The sequence below is a fragment of the Sturnira hondurensis genome, unplaced genomic scaffold (genome assembly GCF_014824575.4).
Source record: "Sturnira hondurensis isolate 20B ecotype Veracruz unplaced genomic scaffold, ASM1482457v3 Scaffold0022017, whole genome shotgun sequence".
In the NCBI taxonomy this organism is placed as follows: domain Eukaryota; kingdom Metazoa; phylum Chordata; class Mammalia; order Chiroptera; family Phyllostomidae; genus Sturnira; species Sturnira hondurensis.
This window is the reverse complement of record NW_028094648.1, coordinates 658436-685081: the sequence shown is the minus strand read 5'-3', so window position 1 is coordinate 685081 and position 26646 is coordinate 658436. Positions and strand designations below refer to the sequence as shown.

The 26646-nt window shown below is 33.9% G+C and overlaps 1 protein-coding gene across 10 annotated transcripts in view; it reads left to right on the top strand.

The window, feature by feature from the left end:
* Positions 1-26646, top strand: part of ADGRL3 (adhesion G protein-coupled receptor L3) — a 761742-nt gene that overhangs the window by 430386 nt on the left and 304710 nt on the right. For all 10 annotated transcript variants that reach the window (XM_037034108.1, XM_037034105.1, XM_037034109.1 and 7 more), the window contains one exon: positions 7713-7822. In XM_037034108.1, coding sequence (XP_036890003.1) covers positions 7713-7822 — 110 coding nt within the window. The remainder of the gene's footprint in view (positions 1-7712; positions 7823-26646) is intronic.

Genomic DNA, 26646 nt, shown 5'->3' with positions numbered 1-26646 from the left:
AAAAAAAGAAAATGAAAGACCTGAGATGATTCTAAAGAATCATCATATGAATTACATAACTTGGATTACATGCATTGTCACAATGTAAGATCCCACAATAGTTTTAGTTTATGGCTTAGGATGGAAAATTATGAGTCTGCCCTGACTGGTGTGGCACAGTGGATTGAGCACAGACCTGCGAAGCAAAAGGGTTGCTGGTTTGATTCCCAGTCAGGGCACATGCCTTGGTTGCTGGCCAGGTCAGGTCCACGGTAGAGGGCACTCAAGAGGCAACCACACATTGACGTTTCTCTCCTTCCCTTCCCCTCTGTCTAAAACAAATCAATAAAATCTTTTAAAAAAATTATCAGTGCTTATCACCTTGCTCATCTTAAATTGCCACTTAAATTGTAACAACAGTGGCAATATTCTTTCTAGGCATACAGCTACAATATAAAAATGAGATAATTTATTTTTAAATCATGGTGATTGTTTTATTTTTTTCTCTGACCATTTAGTTTTTTTTACCATTTGAAATCTAGATCCCTTTATGATGTATGCATTCATATTTCACTGTGAGATAGTTGCCTTAGCCTTCTCAGGCTTCTGAGTTGACAGTGAATGCAGCAGGTCTCAGAGTGTCAGAGAGCATAAAATAAGGGAAATACTATATTGTCTTGAGCAGGAAAAGAGAGTTGTTCTTTTCACTGGCATTGAGAAATTGTTATTATTATTCACGTAGGAAATCATGTTTTTTTTTCACTACATGTTTTCCTGAGAATTAAAAACTCCTAGTTACCCTGATTACTTAAACCATTTTCAGTTTTTAAACATTACAATATTGTGATGGTGGTGCCTTTTTTGCCTTAACAGACATCTTTAAAATATTTTCTTGTTAGATCATAGGGTCTTATTCTTTTATGATGGGAACACTGCTTTGTCACGTTAGATCCTGGGGAGTACTTGGGGATACTAAGTATGTGTGTTTTTTCAACACAGATGATTTTGTCTAAATGTTGTTTGATAAATAAATGCTGATGTAAATTCATATGACTAATTTTGCTAACAAAAAGATACAAAGCGCTTGTATATTATGTTTGTCATTCCAGTGATTTTCAGTGAAGTTTTATATATTTACATGGCTGAAGAATCAATTGAGCAGTTTCTTAACATTCCCAGGAATGGCTTATTTGTACACATTGATTTTAGAATGTAATAAGAGTAGGTGATTGAAGAGGTTTTATTAATGGAGAACCCCTGTGAATTAACACTCCCATTTCATAAATACAACAGTATTTATTTAAATTGTTTTAATGGTACCAAGTTTGATAACAAGAGCTGTGGAACTCCCCAGTACCATGCTTATGTGTCTATTATATGAGATTGTTTTAAAATTTAGTTATGTTAGAAATTTATTTTATATGTTTCATTTATAAGTGTTATAACCAAATATGAGATAATAGGCTGCTAATATTTGTTTGGATAATGGAAATTAAAACCAATATTACCTTATTGAATTTAGCAGGAGAGAGACTCATTATTTTTATATATCTTAAGAGCTTATCTGAATAGTTCATAAAGCCAGCAATATCATTTTTATTGTATGTTGTGGCAAATAGAGGAACATTTTTGCCCAGCGTTGACTTTTTCATTATCATTCTTAACTAATTTCGTTCTTCACTGCTCTTAATTTTGTTTTTATATGAGGAATAAGTCAGCAGCAAGTGATTCTGAATCCTATTACTAATCCTGTGATTATGTGTACTTCCTGGCAGTCATCGTAAGATATGACTAGTTTATTGTTTAAAGTTAAACAATATTGCTTTCAATGTATTGCTACTAATAGCATTCAATAAATTAAATAGCATTTATTAAATAAACTTAATAGGTGGCAACTATACTTAACTGGGAGTTTTATACATGGGCTGAATTAAAATGGCATTTTTTAGTTTATTTTTCTTTCAGAATACTTTATGTACATAAATACATATTCATTCATCCTATTACTCCTTCCACCTTATGTTCAGAGACTGATCTTTCTAATTGCTGCGTGCTAGTTTTGACTAAGAGAGCTTGGTTCTGCAATGTTATTTCAAATTCAGAGCCTCTTTGGAACGCCTGAACCAACACACCATGACTGAATGAATCCTGGGCCACTTGGATATTTCGCAGCTGGTGTTTACCTCATCAGATCATCACAGAACTCTTGAGAATCTCCCACAGTAAATTACATCGGTTTCCCAGAGTGACCGTGCAATGCATGACTCATGGTCCCACAAGACAAGATTGTGGTTTTCAGGTCGCTATTCTGGAGTCTAGTGGCTATTATTTGGTTACTGAGATTCTGAAAAGTCATTTAATGTCTCTACATCCATTCCTTTCTCTATGAAATTGGGAATAAAGATATTCATTTCAAAAAAGAAGTAACAAGTAGTGTACTATTTGTGAACATGCTTTCTTAGTTTAAAGGTTACACAGGTAGAGGGCATTGTTTCTATAAATCTTGGAGTTAGGGCATCACAGGAAAAGTAGTTTGTGTGTAGCTAATTACCTAGGGTTTACAGTTTGTTCTTAATATGAGTGTTTTCATGTTTCTACTCTCAAAAAAATTATGTCTTTTTCTGTGTGTCCCTTCTTCTGTATTATGTTTCTCTCAAAAGGCTCATCAATCCATCTGGAGCGAAGTGTTCTTAATCCACTATGAAGTGTTGCATCCACCAACCGCGAGAACAAATGTCGGAGACTTTCAGGGTTTCAAAGATTTTACTTTATTGGCCAAGTTTAACCTGCGCAGGGGCGAACTCTCAAAGTGTCCGGAGACACTGTGCCCACAGGGGCTGCAAATGAGAGTCGCTCGAAGTGCTTACAGCTAAGTCCTTATATAGAGGCAAGCAAGCATTGCACAGAAGTAGATGTGGAGGTTAGCTATTGGCTTACAGAGCCCGAACGCGGGGAACAGGGTGGGGTCTGACTCAACTGATAGGAAAATTTTGAAACTAAACAGATGGCAATCAATTTACAGGATGTTTGCTAGGGACGCAGGCTCCTTGGGGCTGAGACTGTTTTTCCTGTTCCCAACATGAAGCAATGTTAAGAATGATAACATGATAATAACTACAATAACAAAGTGGTTATTTATAGATATTCTTCATTTTTATGAATTTTATAAGCATATCAACTTCAGGAAGCAGTAAAATAACTGGCCTGCATGTAATGTACATGACAAGTGAAACTCCAGATTTCTTTGAGAATTCTACCTGGTATTTGTCAGTGTCACCTGCTTGTACTTCATTCATAAACTGCCAATTTTCAGGGAAGAAAAGTTTTTATTGAATGAACTTTCTGATGAAAAATATTGAGACTTTCATCATGGATAAGCCTTAATACTTCTATAGATTATGAGAGTTTTTTCTCTGACTATTAGTAGATTAGAATGTATTTGACTATATTATTGCAGTCTTTTTCTCATATTGTATGTTGAAAAAAATTTTAATATCATGGATAATAGAAATAACCATTATATTTATATTAAAAATGCATTATGAAAATATGAGTTTAAATCAGATACAAGCATTTAACTTTTCAAACTTTTATTATATTTTTTTAATGAGTTTGCTTTTGATAATTTTGGTAGAACTGTAAAGGTACTCTTGCTGCTGTAAATTGATTAATAATCTTTGCTCTAATATTAAAGACATTTGATTTTCACTCACAGTAATTGAAACCATGAAAAAAGAAAATGATAGACATTTAAAATCTAGTTTTAAAAATACAGCTAGTCTTTAAATAATCAATTTATAATGCACCTTATAGATAAATAATATTCCAGAGATTGATTAGCTTTCTCTTTTCATTTTTCAGAATCTTAACTTATAAAAAGTATTTGACATAGAAATAGTGGTGGTGTCTAAATTATGTTTAGAAGAGAATGTTGTAAAGCATTTTGGTTTTCTCTAAAGTAGCGATGACATGGTGTATGGGAAGGGGCATACAAACCAAAACATGCTTCCCCGGTAATATATTACAGTCATTGTCGTTATTTTTGTTTCCTATCAAGTAGCAATGGCAATGACTGCAACATGTTACTGGTCCAGCATGTTTTGGTTTGCATGCCCCTTCCCATACACCATGTCACAACACTGTCCCATTTGTAACAAATGGCTGCTCGTTTCATTTTCCTGATATATACATCAATCATTAGTATTTTTAAAACTTAAATAATATGCTCATTGGTCAATGCACGTGTTGAGATAATTGAGCAGATGGACGATGTGTATAGTGCCCATATTATATTCTTAATTCAATCTTGTTAATCCAATCTATACAAATATAATCACTTGAAATTCTTCTTGATTCAAAACAGCTTCCTGTAAAATAAACATTTTCATAATTATAAATTTTAACCTTTATGCCCTACTCATATGTGTGAATAGTAATCTTTTTTGTTGATATTAAACATTGATTGTTTAAATAATAAAAGATTTACAATTAAATGTTTCTATCTGAACATTACAAGAATGGACACAGCTTATAAATGAATTTTGTTATTAGATATATAGTATTAGAAAAAAAGATGATTAATATGAAGTAAAACAACAGTAGACCAAAAACTGGAGATCAACAATGATATGATATTTACGAACTATTTACATATCATCACATATTATTGTATATACTTCTTTCATTTTTTAATTATTTATATTTTATATGTGTTCCTGATAAAAGCTAAGTTTCTATAGTAATCATAAGAATAACAGTTTATGTAGCTGCTCATTGTATGAAATCCTCAGATTTCTGAGTTTATATTTAAGGTATAATGTTAAAATTATATTACTTTAATTGCAAAAGCACGTCTTTTAATCTGAGACAGCATACTGATATGTGTTTTGCATGTACTGCTATTCTTTCAAAAATCTGAGTACACCAAAGTGCCAGGCTATCTGTTCGCAGTACCTGTGATGACAGCCACATGCCCATTACTGCGACTATATGGCTGGTGGTCTGACAGTCATCCGCAGACATTAAATCCACACAACAGAACTTCAGAGTATGTTGACTCTCAGGATTAGTTGCAGTGCACAATTGCCTGATGAGAATGGAATATTGGCCTTTATTAATCTTTCAATGATAGCACAGACTATATTTTTTAGCTTAAGATGTTCAATAAAGAATCAATTTTAATTTAGGGACTAAATAAAATCCTCATTAAGCCTGACAAGTAGTAGTCTCAAGTAATCACAAAGCATTTTACTTTAAATCAAAATGAGTTCTACCCTAAGTGCTCCCTATTCTGACAGTATGCTAGCAAGGAATCAAGAGTATAGTTTTGTTTTTTTTTTCAGAGAATGAAGAATCTCTAAGAAAGCAGTACAAAAATCTAGTCCTGAGGTACAATATTTCTGAGATGAATAAATAAGAACATAAACACAGGATAAGTAGATTGTCTCATTCTATAATCTCAGTGTCAACATTTTGGGTAAAATAAATAATTATTTTTCATCAGAAATGTCTATTGATTGATAAATTATTAAATTTTGACAGTTTTTTAGTAAAATTTACCATAACAAAGCCACTCTAAAATGTGAGTCTTTTTCAGCTTTGGTTAGTGTGGCTCAGTGGATTGAGTCCCAGCCTGCAGACCAAAGGGTTGTAGGTTTGATTCCCAGTCAGGGCACATGCTTGATTTGCAGGCCAGGCCCCCAGTGCAAGGTACTTAAGAGGCAACCACACATCGATATTTCTGTCTCTCTCTTTCTCCATCCCTTCTACTCTCTCTAAAAATAAATAAAATATTAAAACATATATAATATGTGCCTTTTTCAGAGTAGGAATCAATTTTATTACATGTGCATTTACCCATGATTAAATCAGGTTAACCCAATTCTGTTTAGCTCTATTGCCACAAAATATGTCTACTTTGTATTGGTTTCAATAGTAATATTTTATTATTCTCTTTAGAGATTTCAAGTTATTTTAAATTATAGGATATTGGCATTTGTGGACAATAATCTGTAAACTTAGTGTCATTATTTGGCTGAACATAAGAAAATGAGAATTCTTTTCTTTTTTTTCTTCTTTTAAATTACATTTATTGGAGTGACATTGATAAATAAAATTATGTAAGTTTCAAGGGTATAATTCTATAATACATCATATGCAGGTTGGATCATATGTTTACACCCACAATGAAGTCTTTTTCAATCACCATATAAATGACTCTCTTTAACAATTTCTTCTTTGTCTGTGGGTCCTTTATACAAGTTTCTTGACTTGACCCTTTCTTTTCTTTCCCCCATTATTTCCTTCCAGCTTCCCCTCTGGTCAGTGTAAATTTGTTCTTTATTTCCAAGTCTCTGGTTTTATTTTTCTCATGTGTTTGTTTTATTGATTAGGTTACACTTATAGGTGAGATCATTGGGTATTTGCCTTTCACCTCCTGGCTTATTTCACTTAGCATAATGCTCTCCAGTTCCCATCATGCTGTCACAAAGGGTAGGAGTTCTTTCTTTCTTTCTTTCTTTCTTTCTTTCTTTCTTTCTTTCTTTCTTTCTTTCTTTCTTTCTTCTGTGTAGTATTCCAATGTACCACATATTTTTTATCCAGTTGTCTATTGAAGGACAGTTTGGATGTTTCTGTGTCTTGGCCACCAAGAATAATGCTACAATGAACACTGGGGTGTGTATACCTTTGCAAATACATGTTTTCAGTTTGGGGGGAGGTAGATACCCAAAGGTGGAGTTGCTAGGTCATATGGTAACTCTATTCTTAATTTTTTAGGAATCCCCATACTGTTTTGTATAAAGCCTATGCCAGTTTACATTTTGCCAGCAGTGAATTAAGTTTCCCTTTTTTCCACTTCACTAGCTATTAAAGAATGCAAAGTAGCCCTGCCTAGTATAGCTCAGTGGATTGAGCACGGACCTGTGAACTAAGGGATCACTATTTGATTCCCAGTTAGGGTACATGCCTGGGTTGCAGGCCAGTTCCTGGCAGGGGACCCATGGCAGGCAACCATACATTGATGTTCTCTTCCTCTCTCCTTCCCTTCCCCTCTAAAGATAAATAAATAAAATCTTAAAAAAAAGAATGCAAATTAAAACTACAAAGAGATGCTACCTCACACCTGTTAGAATGGCTATTGACAACATTACAAGTAATAATAAGTATTGAAGAGGTTGTAGAGAATCAATTCCTGAAAATGGTTTTACTTCTGGGATGGTTATTATTCATTGCTATAAATCAAGGTTTTAGATGTATTTTAGTATTTAAATATTAACTTTTTTACTATTTTTTGTTTGCCTAAACATTTTTAACACCATATTTTATTGTCTTTAAAATGATTGTCATGATAATCAGTGAGTTTATTTTACAACTGTCTAATAAAACGTTGTGGTTATATTTTCTTTATTTGATTATATAATGAGAGTGAGTCTTTCCTACCAATATTCTTTTGGCCAGTGAGTTGTGCTTAAGCAGTATTTGACTTTTAAATCAAAGTCATGTTGTGTTCAATCAGATATTAAATTAGTTAATATGAGTAAACTGAATAAATTAATATTTACCTCTAGTTTATTTTAAAGTATATGAGATAATTTCCTTAGTACGTCTAAAATTCTAAATATTTGTGATAGGAACCAAACTAAAATTAGCATTGGTGTTAATAATGATTTAAATTTGCATAAGCACATTCTTTCTTTCTTTTTCTTTTTTCTTTTTTCTTTTTTTCACTTCAGGTGCAATAACAGAACCCAGTGTGCGGTCGTGGCAGGTCCTGATGTATTCCCAGACCCGTGTCCAGGAACCTATAAATACCTTGAAGTGCAGTATGAATGTGTCCCTTACAGTATGTATATTTCTATCATTTTCTTGTAAAAAGAAAAGATACTAAGTTTTGTTTGCATGCATTGACAAAATTCTCTATGAAAACAATAAACTAATAGAAATTATATGAAAAAGCTGGGTAATTTTAATTTTTTAAGATCATAACCTCTTCTCACCACTGGAAGGATTAGCTGTTGCTTATATGATAATGCAGCTTTTAATTTTGACTATACATTTCTGTACACTGACATCTCTTCTAAAACTCACTTCTTGATGTAAGAATGTGAAACATTTTAAAAAGGTTGAAAATGGTATGCCAATAAACATTGCTTCAGGTCAAAGTAAAAGGTAGTGAACATGAATAATATCCATATATATAATATTATATATATATATATATCATATATATAATATATATTTAGTATATGTATAGAAATTGACAAATTTTGAATTTGATAGAAGCAATTCTATTTAGGTTTCCTGTGCTGTCAGTATTTCAAGAATAAAAACATTCATCAAAGGAGAGTAGACTGAAAAGAGAATAATAGGATTACAAGAACTAGAATACTCTTCAGAATGTATCTTTTACAGCCACAATAAGTAGGTCTTTGCAACCTTTATGTCAGATCTGGTATATACCAACAACTTATTTTAGAAATAATGAAGAATCAAACAATGAAAAATGAAACATGTTCTGACTAGTTTACCCAAGGGAAATATCACCATCTCAAAGGAAAAGATTTTTGAGCCTTCTAGTTCATTATTCATGAGGTTCCTTAGTGAAGCTCACTCAGGGAATCCCGCATTCTCCTATTAGAGATTCAGTTAATCCCAGAGGTACAAAACACCTGAGATCATAAACAGAACCAAAGTTCCAACTTCCTTTGACATCTCAGAAGAAGCCAAATGTCTAGAGATAAGCAAGATGACTGCCAAGAGACAGCTACAGGCTTGTCTCTTTCCTGCTTCTTTAAGAAGCAGCACATTATTCATGAGTTATAAGTGAACAATTTGACCAGCAAAGAGTGAACAGATTTTTTTCAAATAATACTGAAAGCAAACAAGACAAAGCTTTATTTTTTCCTTTTTTTAGTGCATTTGATTAGATAAAGTTCAGTGAAATTTTATAAAGCTGATTTTTTTAGTTATAAAAAATGTCGGTTTGTAGGTTTGGCTGAACTATCAACTGAGGTTATGCTTGTTACATTGTTATCTCAGGGACCTTTCTATGAAAATAGGAAGCTTATACTGACATTTTTATTTAGTAATAGTTTAAGGAAATACTATTTGAGGTCCAGTTTAACTTACATGGTGCTGCATGTTGCATTTGTTTACATTATCTTTAGTATGTTTCAGTTAAAAGCATAATTGGTAATACCTTTAGAAAGTTTAACTTAATTTAAAAGATAATCCAAAATAAAATATAAACCATTCAAATGAACTATAGGGACTCACTGAAAAAATAGATTGATTTAGGAGAAAGATCTCCAGAGATCAGGAAGCCTGGGTGTGGTTATGCAACTCACAACTTGGGTCCTTTAGTTCAGGTAAGCTAATGAAATTTTCTAGATCTCACGTTGTAGATAGATCTTCCCTGATCTGCAGTAAATTTTGAGTTTGACCAACACTGAGCTCTTTTTCTTATTGCTAGCAGAAAGCAAATAGTCTTTCCCAATGCTGAAAATATCCACTTATTTATAATAGGTATCATTTATTGACACCTACTGCATGCCATTAACAACGTGGACTAAGTATTTACATAGCCCATTTTATTTAATTCTCACCCTATCCTCACTGTTAGGTATGAGTATCACCATTTTACTGGAGAGGAAACTGAGATTCCATTGGATGGGTAAATGTCTCTTGGAAAATGCAGATTAACTAGAAAATGGCAGAACCAAGACTTGAGTTGTCATTAATACCTATGCTTAAGGACCCAGCTACGGTTGTCCTCAGAGATTTTGTTCTTTATATTTTTTATGACTTGGTAAATCTTCAATATTTGACTTATAATTTTGTATCAGTACAGCAATGACACAGGCTGAAAGCAAGTCCTCTGAAGATTCAGTCCCCTTTTCTTAGTTCTTTTGCTGTTTACTTTTAAGAGGTTTGTATGTCTTTCTAAAAGCAATTGGATAAACTGCAAACTTTTATTTTTCTCAACATGTAATGAAGGTTTATGACAGAAAGTAGTTATTTTCCATAAAAAAAAATGCTACTCACTGTTTAGAATTAGGCTCTTAGCAAAGTAGTAAATTAAAAAGTTTTTTAAGTTACCTGTATTGTAAGAGTAAATTTTGTGCTTAACACTTGTTCAAATATCTCTATTGCATTATTAGAATATCAAGTTAAGAGTTTAGGTTAATTGATGTTTGAAGATTTTCATTTTTTATTGTTCTACAAGTACAGTTGTCTCCATTTTTTAATTGAAGAAATTGAGTAAACAAAGAAATAATGTTAAGTGCTATTTCTTATACAATTCAGTAATATCCAGCTTCTTTTTGAATTTAAGACAACAAAATTTACTGTATATAGTGATATATGTTTTCTTAATATTTATTTTTGGACACATGTTGTTTATATTTTCTTTTAAACATACTCTTTCTGTGCATTTCCATAGTAATATTGATTTTTAAGGTGATACTTTTTAAAAGGAAAAATAGAGAAAAAAAGAAAATATAGAAAAACACTTAAATATTTAGGAAAATATATTACTATCAGTGATATTTGAGCATATCACAGGTAATTAAGACAAAGATTCAACAAATTTTATTGTGTTACACAGAAAAAAATATAAAGTTAAAATAGCAAAGGGAAGCTGTGTTGTAAATACAGATTTTTAAGAGTCAGTGAATAGGTACATAATTTAGCGATGGTAGTTTTAGAAGAAACTGAGACTGAATCAAACATTTGGTATGGCTTTTATTAAAAGACACTGGCCCGAAAAAAATTAAGAAAAAAAAAGATTGAAAACAATTTAATGAGGCTACCTTCTTTGAGTGTCTTGCACTCAGCTTTTCTGAATTGCTGTAGTTAATCTTTTAATGTTTTTCCTCCTGTCCGTACATTCTTGTTTGGATTCACAGATACCCAATTTGTGACCAAATTTGGGACAGACAAATGGATACTTTCCTCTGTTCCTGTCACACCTTAGTTCCAGTGTGACTTCCAGACTTTGTGTGTGTGTGTGTGTGTGTGTGTGTGTGTGTGTGTGTTTTTTTTTTTTGAGGCTTGATTTTTCTCCTTAGTGATATTTTCTCCCCAGGAGATGACACAGATATTCCAGGAATTAAACCTCAGCATTGACAAATGCCCCATTTCTGCTCTCCTAGCTTCCTCCTTCTCATTCTACCCTGCTCCCTTCTGGTGAGATTTGGGATTGAAGTTGTGGCTCCTTCAAGTAGAGCTTCTTTCATTTACCCAGTTTACAGAAATAACTCCTGTTAGGGAGAAAACAATAAAACAACTAACCACCTATATGGAGTATTTCTGAGCAAAGAAACTTTGTATCCTGCTGACAATTTGTCTTTCTTCCAAGGCATACAATTTCACGCACATTAAACTCAGAAAGTGCTCATCTTCTCTCACAATCATGCCTTTCTCTTCAACTCTTTGTTTCTTTGTTTCAGAAATACAAAGCACATATTACTTATTCTAACAACCTTCTATCATGATGGATTTTCTTCAGAAGTGGAGGGAGGAAGCGTTCAATTTTTAGAGCTACTAAAAAGCAGTGTTTGATTAAATCACTCTTATGTTATAGCACTTGGGGACTTTCTCACCAGTTATATTAGCCATCTGAAGAGTTATGGGGATGATTGTCTTTACGGAAAGATGTGTAAAATAAGTACTATTAAAGTTGAATATTTTTTTAAAAATATATGATCTTTTAGGTTAGCTTCTTAATTATAAGAAAAAATGTATTGTTAGCATTTAAAACAGGCAAAAGTCTTTAAATAATTATAAATAACTACATTACAGATAAAGTTCAAATAAGTGCATATTTTAATATATGCATACTTTGGTTTTTATTCTAGAAATAAGTAATTACATATTTTAAAACTGTGTTATGCTTAAAGGAAACCATATGTTTAATATTTAAAATATCACACAAAGGCCCTGGCTGGTGTAGCTCAGTGGATCGAGCACGGGCCTGCGAATCAGATGATCGAGGTTCGATTCCCAGTCAGGGCACATTCCTGGGTTGCAGGCCAGTTCCCTGGCAGGGGCCAGTTCCCAGCAGGGGATGGATGCACAAGAAGCAACCATACATTGATGTTTCTCTTCCTCTCTCCTTCCCTTCCCCTCTAAAGATAAATAAATAAAATATTTTTTTAAAAAAATAAATAAATAAATAAAATATCACACAAATGGCAAGATATAAACTGATCCTCAATGCACCTCAATATCATTTTCAGTTTCTGACATATAGAAAACATTAAATACATATATATATTGCATGATTGGAAGGAAAACAGAACTTTAGTTAAATGGCTCCAGAAGTATTATATCCATTACTAAAATAATGAATATAAGAAATCCTTATCTACAAACAAGACCTTATTAATCCAAAGGGAAGCTCTATTGCAAAAATGCAGATGATATGAATTTTAGTTTCTCCAAGTTGTTTGGTGATTGTGGTTATATTCTTCAGTGCTGCTAGCAAACAATTTGTTTTTCATAGCCTTCTACATACCTCCATCTAATATAGCAAGTATTGGCCCTTAAATATCACCCCTTCTATAAGAGCAGTGTCAGTATCTGAATTATTCTATTTTAGAATATTTATAACAATGGGAGCAATATTTGTTTTCTCCTTCTTCTCTCTCACCAGTTCCTTTCTATCTCTGTCAAACAGTTTCTAGTTTACAATATCTTACACCTAAAAGACAATCCACAAAGCTTTTGCAAAGGGATCAGTGATTCCTTAGTATTTAACTTAAATGTTTTATTCCCAAAATATTATGTATTTATGAGAAATTGCCTTCATCACTTTAGAAACCAGGAAGGGTAGGTGGGCTATATTTATTCTCTTGGAGTTTCTCATACTAAACTCTCTCATACTTTCGGCTGGCTGTTTCAAATGATCATGAAAATTATTCTCAACTACATTATATCATTTGCTTTCAATACCTTGCACCTTATCTTTCTTCCATCACTCAACATCTATTGCAGACGAGGAAATAGGCTAAAGATTAGAGTAGAAGATTCAGCTCTTAAGGAATGTAGTCAAATGGGTCTCTAGGTTCCAAAGTTACCGTGTTACTAGCTCAGCAAAGCAATCCAACGTTTCGCAGTAGCAGTTTACAGAGAAGACATCCCAGAGTGGCTGTTTGTATGGGAATCTTCAGGGAAGATTTTCTACGGATGACCCTTGAGCTGAATCTTAATGAGTATACTTTTGTGAGTTGGACAGTCGTTTTTAGCAGTCAGAACAATGTGAGATAAGAAGCTGGTAAATGTAAAACCAGAGCAGTCTGTTGCCTGTATAAAATAGAAAACTCAAGGTGGAAATCATAAACTTCCTGCATGCCGTGATTCCTCTGGGACTTACTATGCATCACAGCGTGTTGCACAGAGACAAGAAACTATTTCTGAATGTAATTAACCGTCATATTAATACGATGATTGTTTGGAAAGCTTTAAAAAACAATTTTGACTAATTTAAGTTACAAAAAGCATTTTCCCAGTGGGAGGTTGGTGAGGGGGGCAGATTCAAAGGGGGAGTTAGAATCAAAGGAAAGAAAGGTGAAAACCAGGTCCAAAAATTGCTGTCCAGAGATCTAGGGAGCAAGAAGCATGTGGTAGACAGTCTCTTCAGGACTTCGTGTTGCGATGAATTTCAAATTGCTCCCTCTAATCTAATTCCTGTAATGATCTATGCTGGGTCATTGAGACTGCATGAGATCCAGGATGAGGTGTTGTTTCCGAGGAAGGAGAATGGGACTGGCAAAGAGCTCACAAGTGATTAGAAAGCCTCAGGCACCTCAGCGGATTTGCAAGCAAGGAGTGCAGGTTGGTGACTCTGGGCCAGACTCAGCCTGCACAGGCTTCCTCAGGCCTCCCTGATAGCTACAAGTCAAATAAAGTCTGGAGCTGCTCTGAGCCTGCTTTCTCCTGGGCAGTGATAGGCTAGGGCTCAGGAGGTGCTGCCCTTTTCAAACAGGGCCTGTTCTTTGCTACTTGCTGTATTTCCCAGCACTTATTGTGTTATATCTGGTGCACCACAATCATTTAAAATGTCTCTTGGCTTCTGAAGACACATTTACAACTCTTGTTCTAGAGCTGGATCTAATCAATGCTAATAGGTGTAAAAGCAGTCTGAATCATTACTACATATATTTTTTTAATTTGAAAAGATAACAGTAACTTCTTTCACCAACAATAATTCAGCCAATAGAAGTTTATCAGTGTCTGCTATGGGTCAGTCACTGTGTTAAGTGCTGGAGAGAAACAGATTTGGGCCCTTTGAGCAGGCAGTCTCGTGGCTAAGGCAAATAATAACCACATGAACCAATGTATATATTCATCAGTGATAAAATGCAAGAAGCAAGTGAACATGATTATTGGATCTTGAGAGTAATGAAAGGGCAACTTAGGTATGGTAATGAAAGTCTGCTTATAAGATAGGGTATTTGAAACATAACGAATGAGAATGAGACACTCAGGCAAGGAGCCTTGGAAAGAACTTTGGAAGAGGAGAGACTGTCACTTCCAAAGACCCTGAGATTGGGAAGAGGTTGGCCTCGTCTAATACCTGATGCAGTCCAGTTAAGATGGGGGTGAGTCTCTCTTGGACCGGCTGGATGTAGATTGTGCAATATATCATTATAGGCAAAAGTCATTTTAATTATCTTTATGAGTATATCAAACCCAAGTCAAGGGAATGTTTAGTAAAATCAATTTTACTATATTACATTTATCTACCACTTATATAAGGCAGCTAAAATAGTGAATGGGAAAATAAAAAGTGGATTTTTAATATATGAGCTGGGTAACTGAGATGAATAAATGTAGTGAGTGTCCATTTACATTTCCTTACATCTTTAAACATAAAGGAATTTCTCACAATGACTGACCTGTAAACATTGAACGGAGTCCATATTTATGGATTTCCAAGTCTGCTCCATATCTAGTAATTTGATTTAGTTTACCAGCACTTAGTGAAGACCTAGTTAACTTTAAAACATTATACAACGTCCAAATACCCTAAATGATATAGATGTGACTGGTTCCTAATTTCCAAGAACCCGTAATCTCTTCGTCATTCTATCATCCTTCAAGTAATCAGATTAACATAAAATCAAAGACAGGAAAGGGGAGTCAATAGTATTTAGTTTTTATCAGTATATATTTTCTTCTCACTACACTAGTTGCTTCAATGACAACATCAACCAATGCAGAATAGAACAGTAAATGACACGGAGAAATAAGAAGTGGCTGCTTCTAAGTACGTGCCTATGGCAAAGGTATATTTCTAATTCTTGGTTAGAGTCTCTGTCAGGTCCTGCCACATTTTCCCTTTCTTTGCCTCTGAGAACGGGTTACATAGTGGTTAAGAGTCAGAGCCTCAGATTTTCCGTTCTGTCCTTGAAGTTACCACCTGTGTTATAATAATGAAACTGTTTTACTGCTCTGTGAATGAGTCTCTTCACTTAGAAAATAGGAATGATAATCACTTCACACAATTTCCATGACAATTAAAATTAAATATATGTAAAAAGCTCTGTACAGTGATGTTCATGTTAGCAACACTCAGTATATTACAGCCATTCAAATTAATATGCCTGTTGAATTTCAACACTTTTTGAAGTATTTTGACAATCAGTGCTATTGTGCACTGGGGATGGGAATTATGTAATACTGTTAACTTATCCCAGGATTTGAAGAGCCCCAGGCATCAAAGCATTGTATAATGCTCTTAACTATTTGTATAATTTTGCAGATAAGACCTCTGTCTTAAGTCTTTATCTATTTATTTTATTTTGAACCACCTCTGGATTCTGAATTTTTTTCAGAGCTAGTCACAGGGCATTTTCTTTTTTTTTAAAGATTTTATTTATTTTTAGAGAGAGAAGAAGGGAGAAAGAGAGGGAAAGAGACATCAATGTGTGGTTGTCTCTCACGCGCCCCTTACTGGGGACCTGGCTTGGAACTCAGGCATGTGCCCTGACTGGGCCTCGAACTGTCAGCCCTTTGCTTCACAGTCTGGAGCTCTGTCTACTGAGCCACACCAGGCAGGGCACAAGGGCATTTTCTATATGATTTAGTGCTCATTCCAGATCTCACTTAAGAGATTGTTCTGTTTAATGCCTAGTGATACTATGACAGATCAGGCAAATTTTTGAATCCACACTCAATCCACTGTGTTTCTGTGGATTCTCTTCTCATTTACATTCCCTAATCTGCATACCCCTTGGACTTGCCCTGCTGGTAATGGTAATTGCATGAATTACACCCAAGCCTGCTGTTAAGTTTAAACATGAACTTCCCTACTGGTGTTAGCATTTACTACTGGTTTATCTGCGACCCCATTTCTCCAGTTAGACAGCAATAGATGAGAAGCTGCCAGTCTCCTCAAATGTTTCCAGGTGGACTCTGGTCATGTCATTTATTTCACTCAACAAATAATGGTGGAGCAACTGCTTTATGAGTCTTCACATGCTGATTTTAGGCAGTAACAGTGAATTAATTATAAAGAAATTTAAACCCATCTTTTAATTTTTATAGGTAAAAAAACTGAGACTCGGAATAAATGAAATAGTCAGTGATCATATAGTTAAAAATCAATGACTCTTAATTGCTGGTTGAGTTGTCTTTCCAACAAGTTTTTCTGTTTCTTTAAATTTCAAAGGAGTTTCTCTACCACTGTCTGGAGATGGAAGGAGTGGTTAAGACTCTCAAAGATAAAAAAAAAGATTGTAATATGTTCCCTTTAATTGACATTTGGCATTCAAACTCAATTTCTCATTTTAATTCAAATTCTTCCATAAAGATTTCAGGATTCAAAATGACACTAGTGTGACTGTTTTGTTATTTGTTATTTGTTTGCCTTCAATATTCCTTATNAAATTTCAAAGGAGTTTCTCTACCACTGTCTGGAGATGGAAGGAGTGGTTAAGACTCTCAAAGATAAAAAAAAAGATTGTAATATGTTCCCTTTAATTGACATTTGGCATTCAAACTCAATTTCTCATTTTAATTCAAATTCTTCCATAAAGATTTCAGGATTCAAAATGACACTAGTGTGACTGTTTTGTTATTTGGTATTTGTTTGCCTTCAATATTCCTTATAATTAGTGAAATTAATGATGGAATTTTGAGATATCAGAAAAAAAAACCCCACAACTTTCTCAATATTTTGAAAGAAAAGGATAGTATAGGAAATGCAGCAGCAAAGAATTTGTACACATGACCCATGAACATGAACAAAGGTGGAGGGATTGTCTTAGGGAGTGGGGGTTGCCAGGTGGAGAGGGGCAAAGGGGGAAATTTGGGACTACTGTAATAGAATAATCAACAAAATATAATTTAAAAAAGCAAGAAAGAGTAATCTTGATTTTAAACCTTATGGCCTTGCTGATAACTTTAGTTCACAATTACCAATAAGTGAACCTTTTAGAGAAGTTGAGATATGCAGCTTGCTTTTATCTTCACATTAACCATTTATTTTGGAAGCCTTCATACATGCATTCAAATTTGTGTGGCAATTCTCTTCTGGTCTCAGTTTTTAGAGTAGCTTGGAATAAGTACAGTACTCAGTAACACCGATATTTCAGATTCCAAAAGTGTTTGCAGTTTAAAAAAATCCTATGGAATTATGGAAAGAAGAATGAATCTCTCCCAAAAGGGAGAGAGCCTACCACTTACTTTTCTGTGAATGGTAGGAAACCATTCCCTGGACTTGCTCTCTCCCCCTTCTCCTTACCAATTAGAGAGCCCATTTGTGTTATCAACATAACAGGGAAGGCTTGGAAAGAAAGATCACATTCAAATTTGTTGGAAACAGAGTTCATTTATTTTTGCAAGAAGGGTTTCATTTTTGTTCTTCTGATTCATTCTGTTTGCTAAAGCTGTGACAAAACTTGTAGCCAGTCGCTTATGTATGTCAGAGTCCAACAGGAAGTGTGTTCTATGACAGTATTTCGGTCTTACCCTTATGTGTTACTCAAGAAGAGCTATTCATCCAGACTCATCAAGCTTAACTTCAATAAAATACCTACCTAGTAAGAGAGTATTATTGGGCATATTGTTGAAGCAAAGCTCTAAGAATCCTAATTCTGCCTTATTATTCATTTACTAATGCTAATATTAAGAGAGTTTAATCCAAGCTTGGGTCTTATAAATTATGAATAGCATGCTCTACAACAGATGGCACATGTTACCCTTTTTAAGAATGAGTGAAAGTGTAAAGCATGAAATATAATGCTACTCTGTGTCTTTAGGACTTGGCAATCGTTGTCATGTCTCAATATTGGCCTGTTTTTCTGATTAGCACTGATTCTAATGCAAAATTTAAGAGTCTATGGTGAGTTATATTATTTCATTGAATTTTACCAGCTGCTGCTTCTTGAAAGTATCAAATGGTATTTTCTAAAATGTTGAAATACATTATTTGTCCCCAGGAAGTAGCTTTAATACAGTAAAAACTCTCCCTTAAAAATCTCGTTATCATTAGTATTAAAAGTGTTGGAGATCTGGAGCTTGTGGGGACCAACCTGTAATGGCCATTTTATTTTACCCAAGTAGTTGAACGCCAGGACCTTGTTTTCCTCTTTCATGGATAAGAGGATGAAGAGTCTCATTGTTTACTAGAAATAGCCAAATGAATCTAATGCTTTCAGAATGTGATTCATTTACTTCTTTAATGCAAGCATTTTCTTCAAAATGTTTGACTATTCAAATAAATAATATACAGAACAGAATAAATAGTTTCTAGCACAGAATTAGTGCTTTATAAAACTTGACTATTATTATTTTAATGTTTTTCATACATTTTGGATAGAGTATGTAGCTTATTGTTGAAGACACTAAAACATAAAATTCTGAATACCAAGTTATAAAAAGTATTGTCCACTCCTTATGTAAGCACTTGAGATATTCCAGATGTGTTTTTAAGAGTAAAAATTCTGACATTACTCAGTATTCTTTTAGTAGATTATAGAATTTTTTATAGAAACTCAGGTCTAATTTTATATTAGTGATGGTTGCTAGCTAATGATTTGATGCAAATTAATCATTAAGTTTTTAGAAGCTTATTCTCTGATTGTAGTGGAAACTGTGGGGACTTTGAAGCTGATGTCCCAGAAAATAACTGATTGAGAAAGAATATGTTGGGGTATTTAATAAAAATAGACTATAAATTCTTCACTTGATTTTCTTAACTCTTTGTCAAAATCAAAAAAGAAAGAGAAATTTCTGGAGGAAAAATGTGAGCATTTTTCTAAAAGTAGGTACTGTTCTTTGAACAAGTTCCAAGTGCTAACGCTGTGCTAAATTCTTTGTATAGAATAGCATTTTGTTCTCACTGCAAAATAAGGAAGACGGAAATATTAGTTAAGTCCTTAGCTTGTCCAAGTTCCCATGCTTAGAGGAGTGGCAAGTGGAAATAGCAGGAATGGCATGCAAGTCTCTGTGACTCATGTGATTTTGTTCTTTTTCATTCTGCTGAAGAAAGTAGATAAAATATCTTCTTGCCTGAGAATTAACAAGGCTATACACCTATCTTTTGCAAAATATTTTACTATGCCCTGGCCTGGTGCCTAAAATGTCTATGGAACTTAGCTTGACTGCAGAAGTCTGTGGGACTTAGCTTGACTGCAGAAGTCTGTGGAACTTAGCTTGACTGCAGAACTTAGCTTGATTTTTCATCACAAGGTAGTGATCATGGTCAGGAACCTAATGCTGAAACAAGGAGGCAGAAATACTACAGTTGATGAGGACAGTGATCACTGTCACTCATTCTGTAACCCTTGCCCTGAACTGAATCTTAGTCATAAGGTGTTTTTGCAATTAATAATTCTGAAGTTTCTGCACTAGTTTTCTACTGCTACTACATTAAATTGCCACAAATATGGTGGCTTAAAACAACACAAGTTTATACTATTACAGGTGTAGTAGTTCAAAGTCTAAAATTAAGGTGTTCTCAAGGGTGCCTTTCTCTTTGAAGGCTTCATGGGAGAATCTGTGTCCCTGTCTTCTTTTTTAAGAGTTTGTTTATTCATTTTTAGAGAGAGGAGAATGGAGGGAGAACAAGAAGGAGAGAAACAATGTGTTGTTGCCTCTTACACACCCCTCACCAGGGACCTAGCCCAAAAGGCATGTGCCCTGACTGGAAATCATACTAGTGACCTTTTGGCTCACAGGCCAGCACTCAATCCATTGAGCCACACCAGCCAGGGCCAAGTCCTTGTCTTTTAATCTTCCCCAAATCACCGGCATTCTACAACACGTCTCCCTTTCCTTCAAGTTCATTTTACCTCATTCCAATTTCTACTTCTGTTCTCACACCACCTCTCTGTCATTGACCCTCTTGCATCCCTTTCATTGAGGATGTTGGGATTAGATTTGCCCTCCTGGGTGATTTAGGATCATCTCAAAGTCATTAATGTTTTAAAATATTTTATTAATTTATTTTTAGACGACATCAGGCGCGTTCAGGGTGGTATGGCCATAGACTATTTGTTTTTCAATAGAGGGGAAGGGAGGGAGAAAGAGAGAGAAAAGCATTGATGTATGGTTGCCTCTTATGTGCCCCCCTACTGGGGACTTGGCCAGCAACCCAGGCATGTGCCCTGATTGGGAATTGAACCAGTGACCCTTTGGTATGTAGGCTGGCAGGCACTCAATCCACTGAGCCACATCAGCCAGGGCTCAAAGTCTTTAATTTAATCACATCTGTAAAAGTGTTTTTTGCCAGGAAAGGTCAACATTCACACATTCTGGAGATGAAGACATGAACAGTTGGGAGGGTTTTATTTAGCCTATCTCAGATTTGTTTAAATTAAGTAAAAATTTTGTTTTAAAAAGTACAACTCAGTAGAGAACACATGTAAAGCTCTGTTTTTTAATGAGGATGTATATCTGATAACTGAGTTATCAGTGATTATTTAATAAGTATATGAATATTTAGGAGAAAATGGGCAGTTCATGGCTGATTTCAGACTGATGGATTACATTCAATCCAAGGCACTTGCCTTATTATTGTACAGTAAAATGTCTTTTTTTTCTGGTTACATAAATAAAAAATAAATAACCAAATAAAAATACTTCAAAAATTTGTGTGAAGATGGCAGTGAAGTTTACTTGACTTTTTACCACTGTAGATAAATTCAACTAGCTTAGTAGTGAGCATTCTTTTAGGCCTGCCTTAATGCATTCATGCACAAAGTGTGATATTACAAGAATAGGATTTATACACACACATACTCCCACACACAATTTACTGTATATTCTTGACAGTTCTCTGTGTATTCAAGTGCTCTTTGGAGACCTTTGCCTGCATATAGATTTGTGTGTAAGCATTTACAAACACAGGATTGATCATATTATATATACATCTTGCTTTTCTCACTGTACAATATCTTATGAATTTCACACAAGTCAGCCAATAGAATTTTATTAGCTTACAGGTTGATGTAGATGTAGATGATATTTTGTCATTCTTCTTTTTTTGGAAATTGATTTTTTATTTAGCTTTGTATGGAATAAGGTTAATGTTTAAATATTTTCCAGAAAGATTGTCTTGGTTGGTTTACTAAGAATCATTTGCTTCATCTTTTCAAACATCAGTGAGGCACTTCACACAGGAGAACCTGTCTGCTGACTAGAGCTAATGGTGCAAGCTATAGAGTAAAGCTGAATGGGATTGAACTTGTGACCTTTAATTCTTCACCAGAGTGACTGACCGAACACCCTCGACAATTCTTAGCCTTTGCCAATGTTTGAGACATTTGTTTTAATATCTGGACAGTCACTTGCTTTGGAGAGGTTTTATTTAATAAACTTTGGGAGTATCATAACATTTTTCACAGGTAGTACAGCTCACTTACTCAAGGTGGCTTTGAACTACACAGAGAAGGAAGGACCATTGCATATATGACTTCATTTCCGCAGTGACAGCAGGGCTGCAAGTTTGATTTTATTTTTTGGTTTTTATCTTAATTTTATGCTGTAAGCAGTTAGTAGGTACATCATGGCAGTCTATCTTTTTCCTCCACAAATTTACTGATAATACTTTATCAGAAATCATTTGAAATGTTCCGTTGACTCAAACTTTGTTTTACAGAAATCATTCTTTAGTGTCTCTGCAGTAAATATGACCATTCACCCTCTTGTCCTTTACCAAGCATTTCCTCTGCATTGAGTAAAAATATTATCTTCTATGTGTGTGTCTCTCTAATTGCACCTCTCAGTTTTCTTTTTATTTCATTTTGGAAATCCTTTTCTATCCTCTTCACTTCCTTTTGTTTTCCTCTTTGTCCTCAAACCCCATATAAGGAACTGTACAACCAGGGACCAGATTGTTGACTTTTATTTGCCTTTTAACTGATCATTATTCTTTCCGTTGTTCTCTCTGTCTCTCATATTGATAGTGTCAACACTTTTTTCAATTTTGAAGAATCCCTTCCTAATTGAATCTCATATTACAATTATTATTTTACTTTGTTAAATTTATTATTCTTTGAAAAATTCCATGATCCTAATATTCAACAAACAGTGGAAAACTTCAGTCATACTGTTTCTGACTGGTCATGTTCCTGGCTAGTCACATGGAAAATGTGACTTCTTCTCTTGAAAATGATTATGCTCTAATTTGTTTGATCTTTAGCATCCTTTCATATCCCCAAACTATCGTATAATTTTATCTTTTATAATGCTACCCTGTGGGAAAGTACTTTAGAACTAAAGAGAAAATGTCAAAATTCATGAATAAGAATACTTACAGTTAAGGACAGTTTTTTTAAAATTCTTTCATTCTTAGCTTTGTAAGATCTAATAATCTTCACTTGTGTGAAAAGAAAAGCAAGGATTGGAATAATAACAGAAAAGGTGCCTTTTTGCTGTACTCTGTTACCATGCTTTAACTAAATATTATCCATTGTTTTTTTTAGTTTCCTACAATAAGTAACTAGATTAACCTTTCAACTATCATATTCAGTTTTCTAAAGCTTCAAAGGAAATATATAACTTTAGTTTCAACCAAATATTGAATAATTTTATTCAATTATTTCGTTTGTGTTTTAGACAACCGAAAGGTATAACAAGCCAGAATGCTAACTGGCAGGCCCAAAGCTTATGATGTTAGACCCTTAAAATCAGTATCATTAAGTCACCAAGAAGTTTCAAAGCGGTAAAATAAAGATTAAGTTAAGTCTCAGATTAAGCTGTCACATCAGAGTAATTTGATTTTAAGTCTGGCTCCACCAGCCCCATTAGTAATCATATCCTTGACAGAGACCAAGTTCATCCACTGTGAGTTCTCAATGCGAATGAGGTATTGATGTTTCCATGCTTCTTTGGTCAGTCAATAAGGTTAAAAAGATAAAGTTTATTTAGTTTTCAACATTGCCTTCCTGAAGTCAAATGTCTATTTAATTCAATTTTCCAGTATTTGGCAAGGAAGGACAGGTGGTGTCAGCTTATGCAGGTTAATATTAAATATCATCTTGTGAAATTTGGTAAAGATTATCTACAGTAATGTGAAACAGATATACTGCAAGTCTATTTAGAGGAGCATTAGCAAGTTCAAAAGTTTTGTCAAGATAGTTAATAATTTCTGTAGTCTCCTAAAGTTAGAAAATTAAATCATGTCTGTAGGTCTTAAGTATGATATGCATTTTCTAACTGGTTTTTGATAAGCTGTAGTGTTCTACTTCAACTATTGGGGAAAATGTATACCTTATATAATTCTCAATATTATTTTTGAACAAAGCAAGTGATAGTGACTTCAGAATGGTATGTTTTCTATGCACATTTTATTTGTAATCTAATTTTATTTGCACCCATCATGTGATCACCTCATTTTTCTGCCCTTACAGTATTTTCTTCCTAGTGTAGTACGAAGTCATTAAATACAAACAAGTATCAGCTATGTTTATGGTAAATACAATTAAAAAGGAAATGGTAAAAAAACATATGCATTGGGTGGTAATTTTTGGGGGGTAGAATTTTTAATTATTTAAAAAATTTTTTCACTTACAGATGACCTACAATATTATATTAGTTTCAGGTGTATGACTCTGTGATGAAACATTTATATAACTTACAAAATGATCACCCTGATACATCCAGTACTCATCTGGCACCATGCATAGTTATTACAATGTTATTGAATATATTCCCTATGCTGTACTTTACATCCCCATAGCTATTTTGTAACTACTAATTTGTACTTCTTAATCCCTTCATTTTTTTTTCTTATCCTCCTCAACCTACCTTCCCATCTGTCAATTATCAAAATGTTCTCTGTATCTAGGAGCCTGCTTCTTTCCTGCTTGTTTATTTTATTTTATAGATTCTACATATTAGTGAAATCATATGACACTTTTCTTTGTCTGTCTGACTTATTTCACTCAACATTCACTCAATGATTAAATTTATCATTTCAGAATCAATATTTGACTTCAGTCTACAAAGTCAGGGGCGATATCCTGTTCCAGAAAGTATTGTAATTTCTAGGACATAGTTTTGCCTGCCTAGAAGTTGACAGTTACCTACAAGTGATATTTATTCTTCATGCTAATTTTTCTTCCTTAAGAAAATAGTATATTTTTTAAAAATATTTTATTTATTTTAGTTTTAGACAGAGGGGAAGAAAGGGAGAAAGAGAAGGAGAGAAACATCAGTTTGTGGTTGCCTGTCATGCACCCCTTACTGGGAACCTGGCTGGCAACTCAAGCATGTGTCCTGACTTGGAATTGAACTGGCAACCCTGTGGTTCACAGGTTGGCGCTCAGTCCACTGAGCCACACGAGCCAGGACAAAAAAATAGTATATTAAATGTTATTTTAATTATCTACTTTCTTTTTTTACCACTGCTATTATGGATTTAGGTGACATTTCAGTAATTTATTTAGTAGAATTGAAGTCCAACTAGTTTATATTTTAATTATAATTGCAACAGATGCTGTATCTTACAATCCCAACTGCCACAGGGGTGGGTGTGGGGAGAGGGAAGTTTTCTCATCTACAGTCTATGAATATTTATTAAGTACCTTCCATATGAATGACTTATATTCCTCAAGTTCTATGTGGTCAAGAAACCTATATTTTGTTTTTTCATATCCCATTATGTGTTACATTATCCAAAATATAGCAGACACTAAATAGGATTGATTAAATGTTTAATTGAAAACTAAATAGAAAGATTACCTCAATATTTTTAAAAAGTTTATCACCAAATAGGTGAAATAATACAAATAACTACTATAGTGCTAAATGTGTAAAATAACAACAAAAAATCATGTACCAGGATATATAGAAGTTGAGAGAAATATTCAAAATATAAATATAAATGAAGATTTTGAGGTACACATAATGGTGGTGAATGAGTTAGGAAATGAGCCTCAAGAACCCTTTTGAATCAGACATATTTGATATTATTTAAAAATTGACAAAAGTAGATGGGGACATCAAATAGTTCAATGAAATATTAGAGAGAGCCCTATAGGAAATTCTCCAGGAGTTGGCTTAATAATAATTCTTCAGGAGTTGCCCTAGTAATTACTAAGGAAACACTATCATCTGGATTTTTGTTCATTTCTGAATTATCCAGGAGTTGGCCTTTGGTTAACTTTAGGAGATTTTGCTGTGTCTTTGAACTTGAGCTACTGTCTTCTTTGGAAATCCACAAAGGAAGTAGAAAAGTTTTGTACTAGTTCTTTCTCAGAGGGCCTATGCTATTAGCATGGAACCTCACTTACTAATTTAAAGCAAATGAAATTTACTTTACCTGCTTTATTTACCACTAAACTACAAAGATATCTCTGCCACATATAGCCCAGGAGAGATCATTAGGCTATAGCAGATTATTCTAACCTATACCTTTATCTCTCAGGTATGGAGTAATATTTTGAATACATAAATAGTTTTCAGGGGGCTTCGTACCTTTAGGAATTAGAATGTGACTCATCTTAGTTTTCTCTGTTGGGCATCTCTTATTTTGTAACATTATTTCCAATGGAGTCATATAGTATTAATGTTTCTAAACTCCATGATTTGTTCAAAATACCTTTGCTAATCTCCAGTGCTCTGTGTGTTAGGCATTAGGTGAAAAGATAAGGCTGATATGAAAAAATAGTTGGTTACTGATCTTACAGAGTGGAAAAGAGTTCTTGTGAGATTTGCACTTAAGTTCTTATGACAGCCACTCAAGTTCTGGTGACTAATTATACATTAAAATTCCACTAATTATACATTAAATAAATTATTTACCGAATTTTAGTAGTAGGTGAGTTTATCTTAAGAAACATGTGTGATTATGTATTATAATGATTTTGGTGTGTAATTCTCCAAAGTCATTGGGTATCACTTTCTTTGATTCCAGTCCCAGCTTATAAACTGATATAATTGTGTGTTACATACACTTCTAGAAAATCCACTCTAAAATTTTATCTTATTTAAATGCCAGGTTGTTCTCATGCAATGGGTGGCATTATTTAATCCAGTTAAATTTACTTTCTCTTTAATTCTGGAGCTCTGACTTGATTTAGCTTGAGATTTCAGTGTCTTAAACTATTCGTGTACTTCTCTAGGAGCTCCTATTTATATGTTTCCATTCAGAATGCAGTCCTGTCAGTAATGGCACCTACTAATCTTATATTTGGTAAAAGCTTTTGGGTAAAG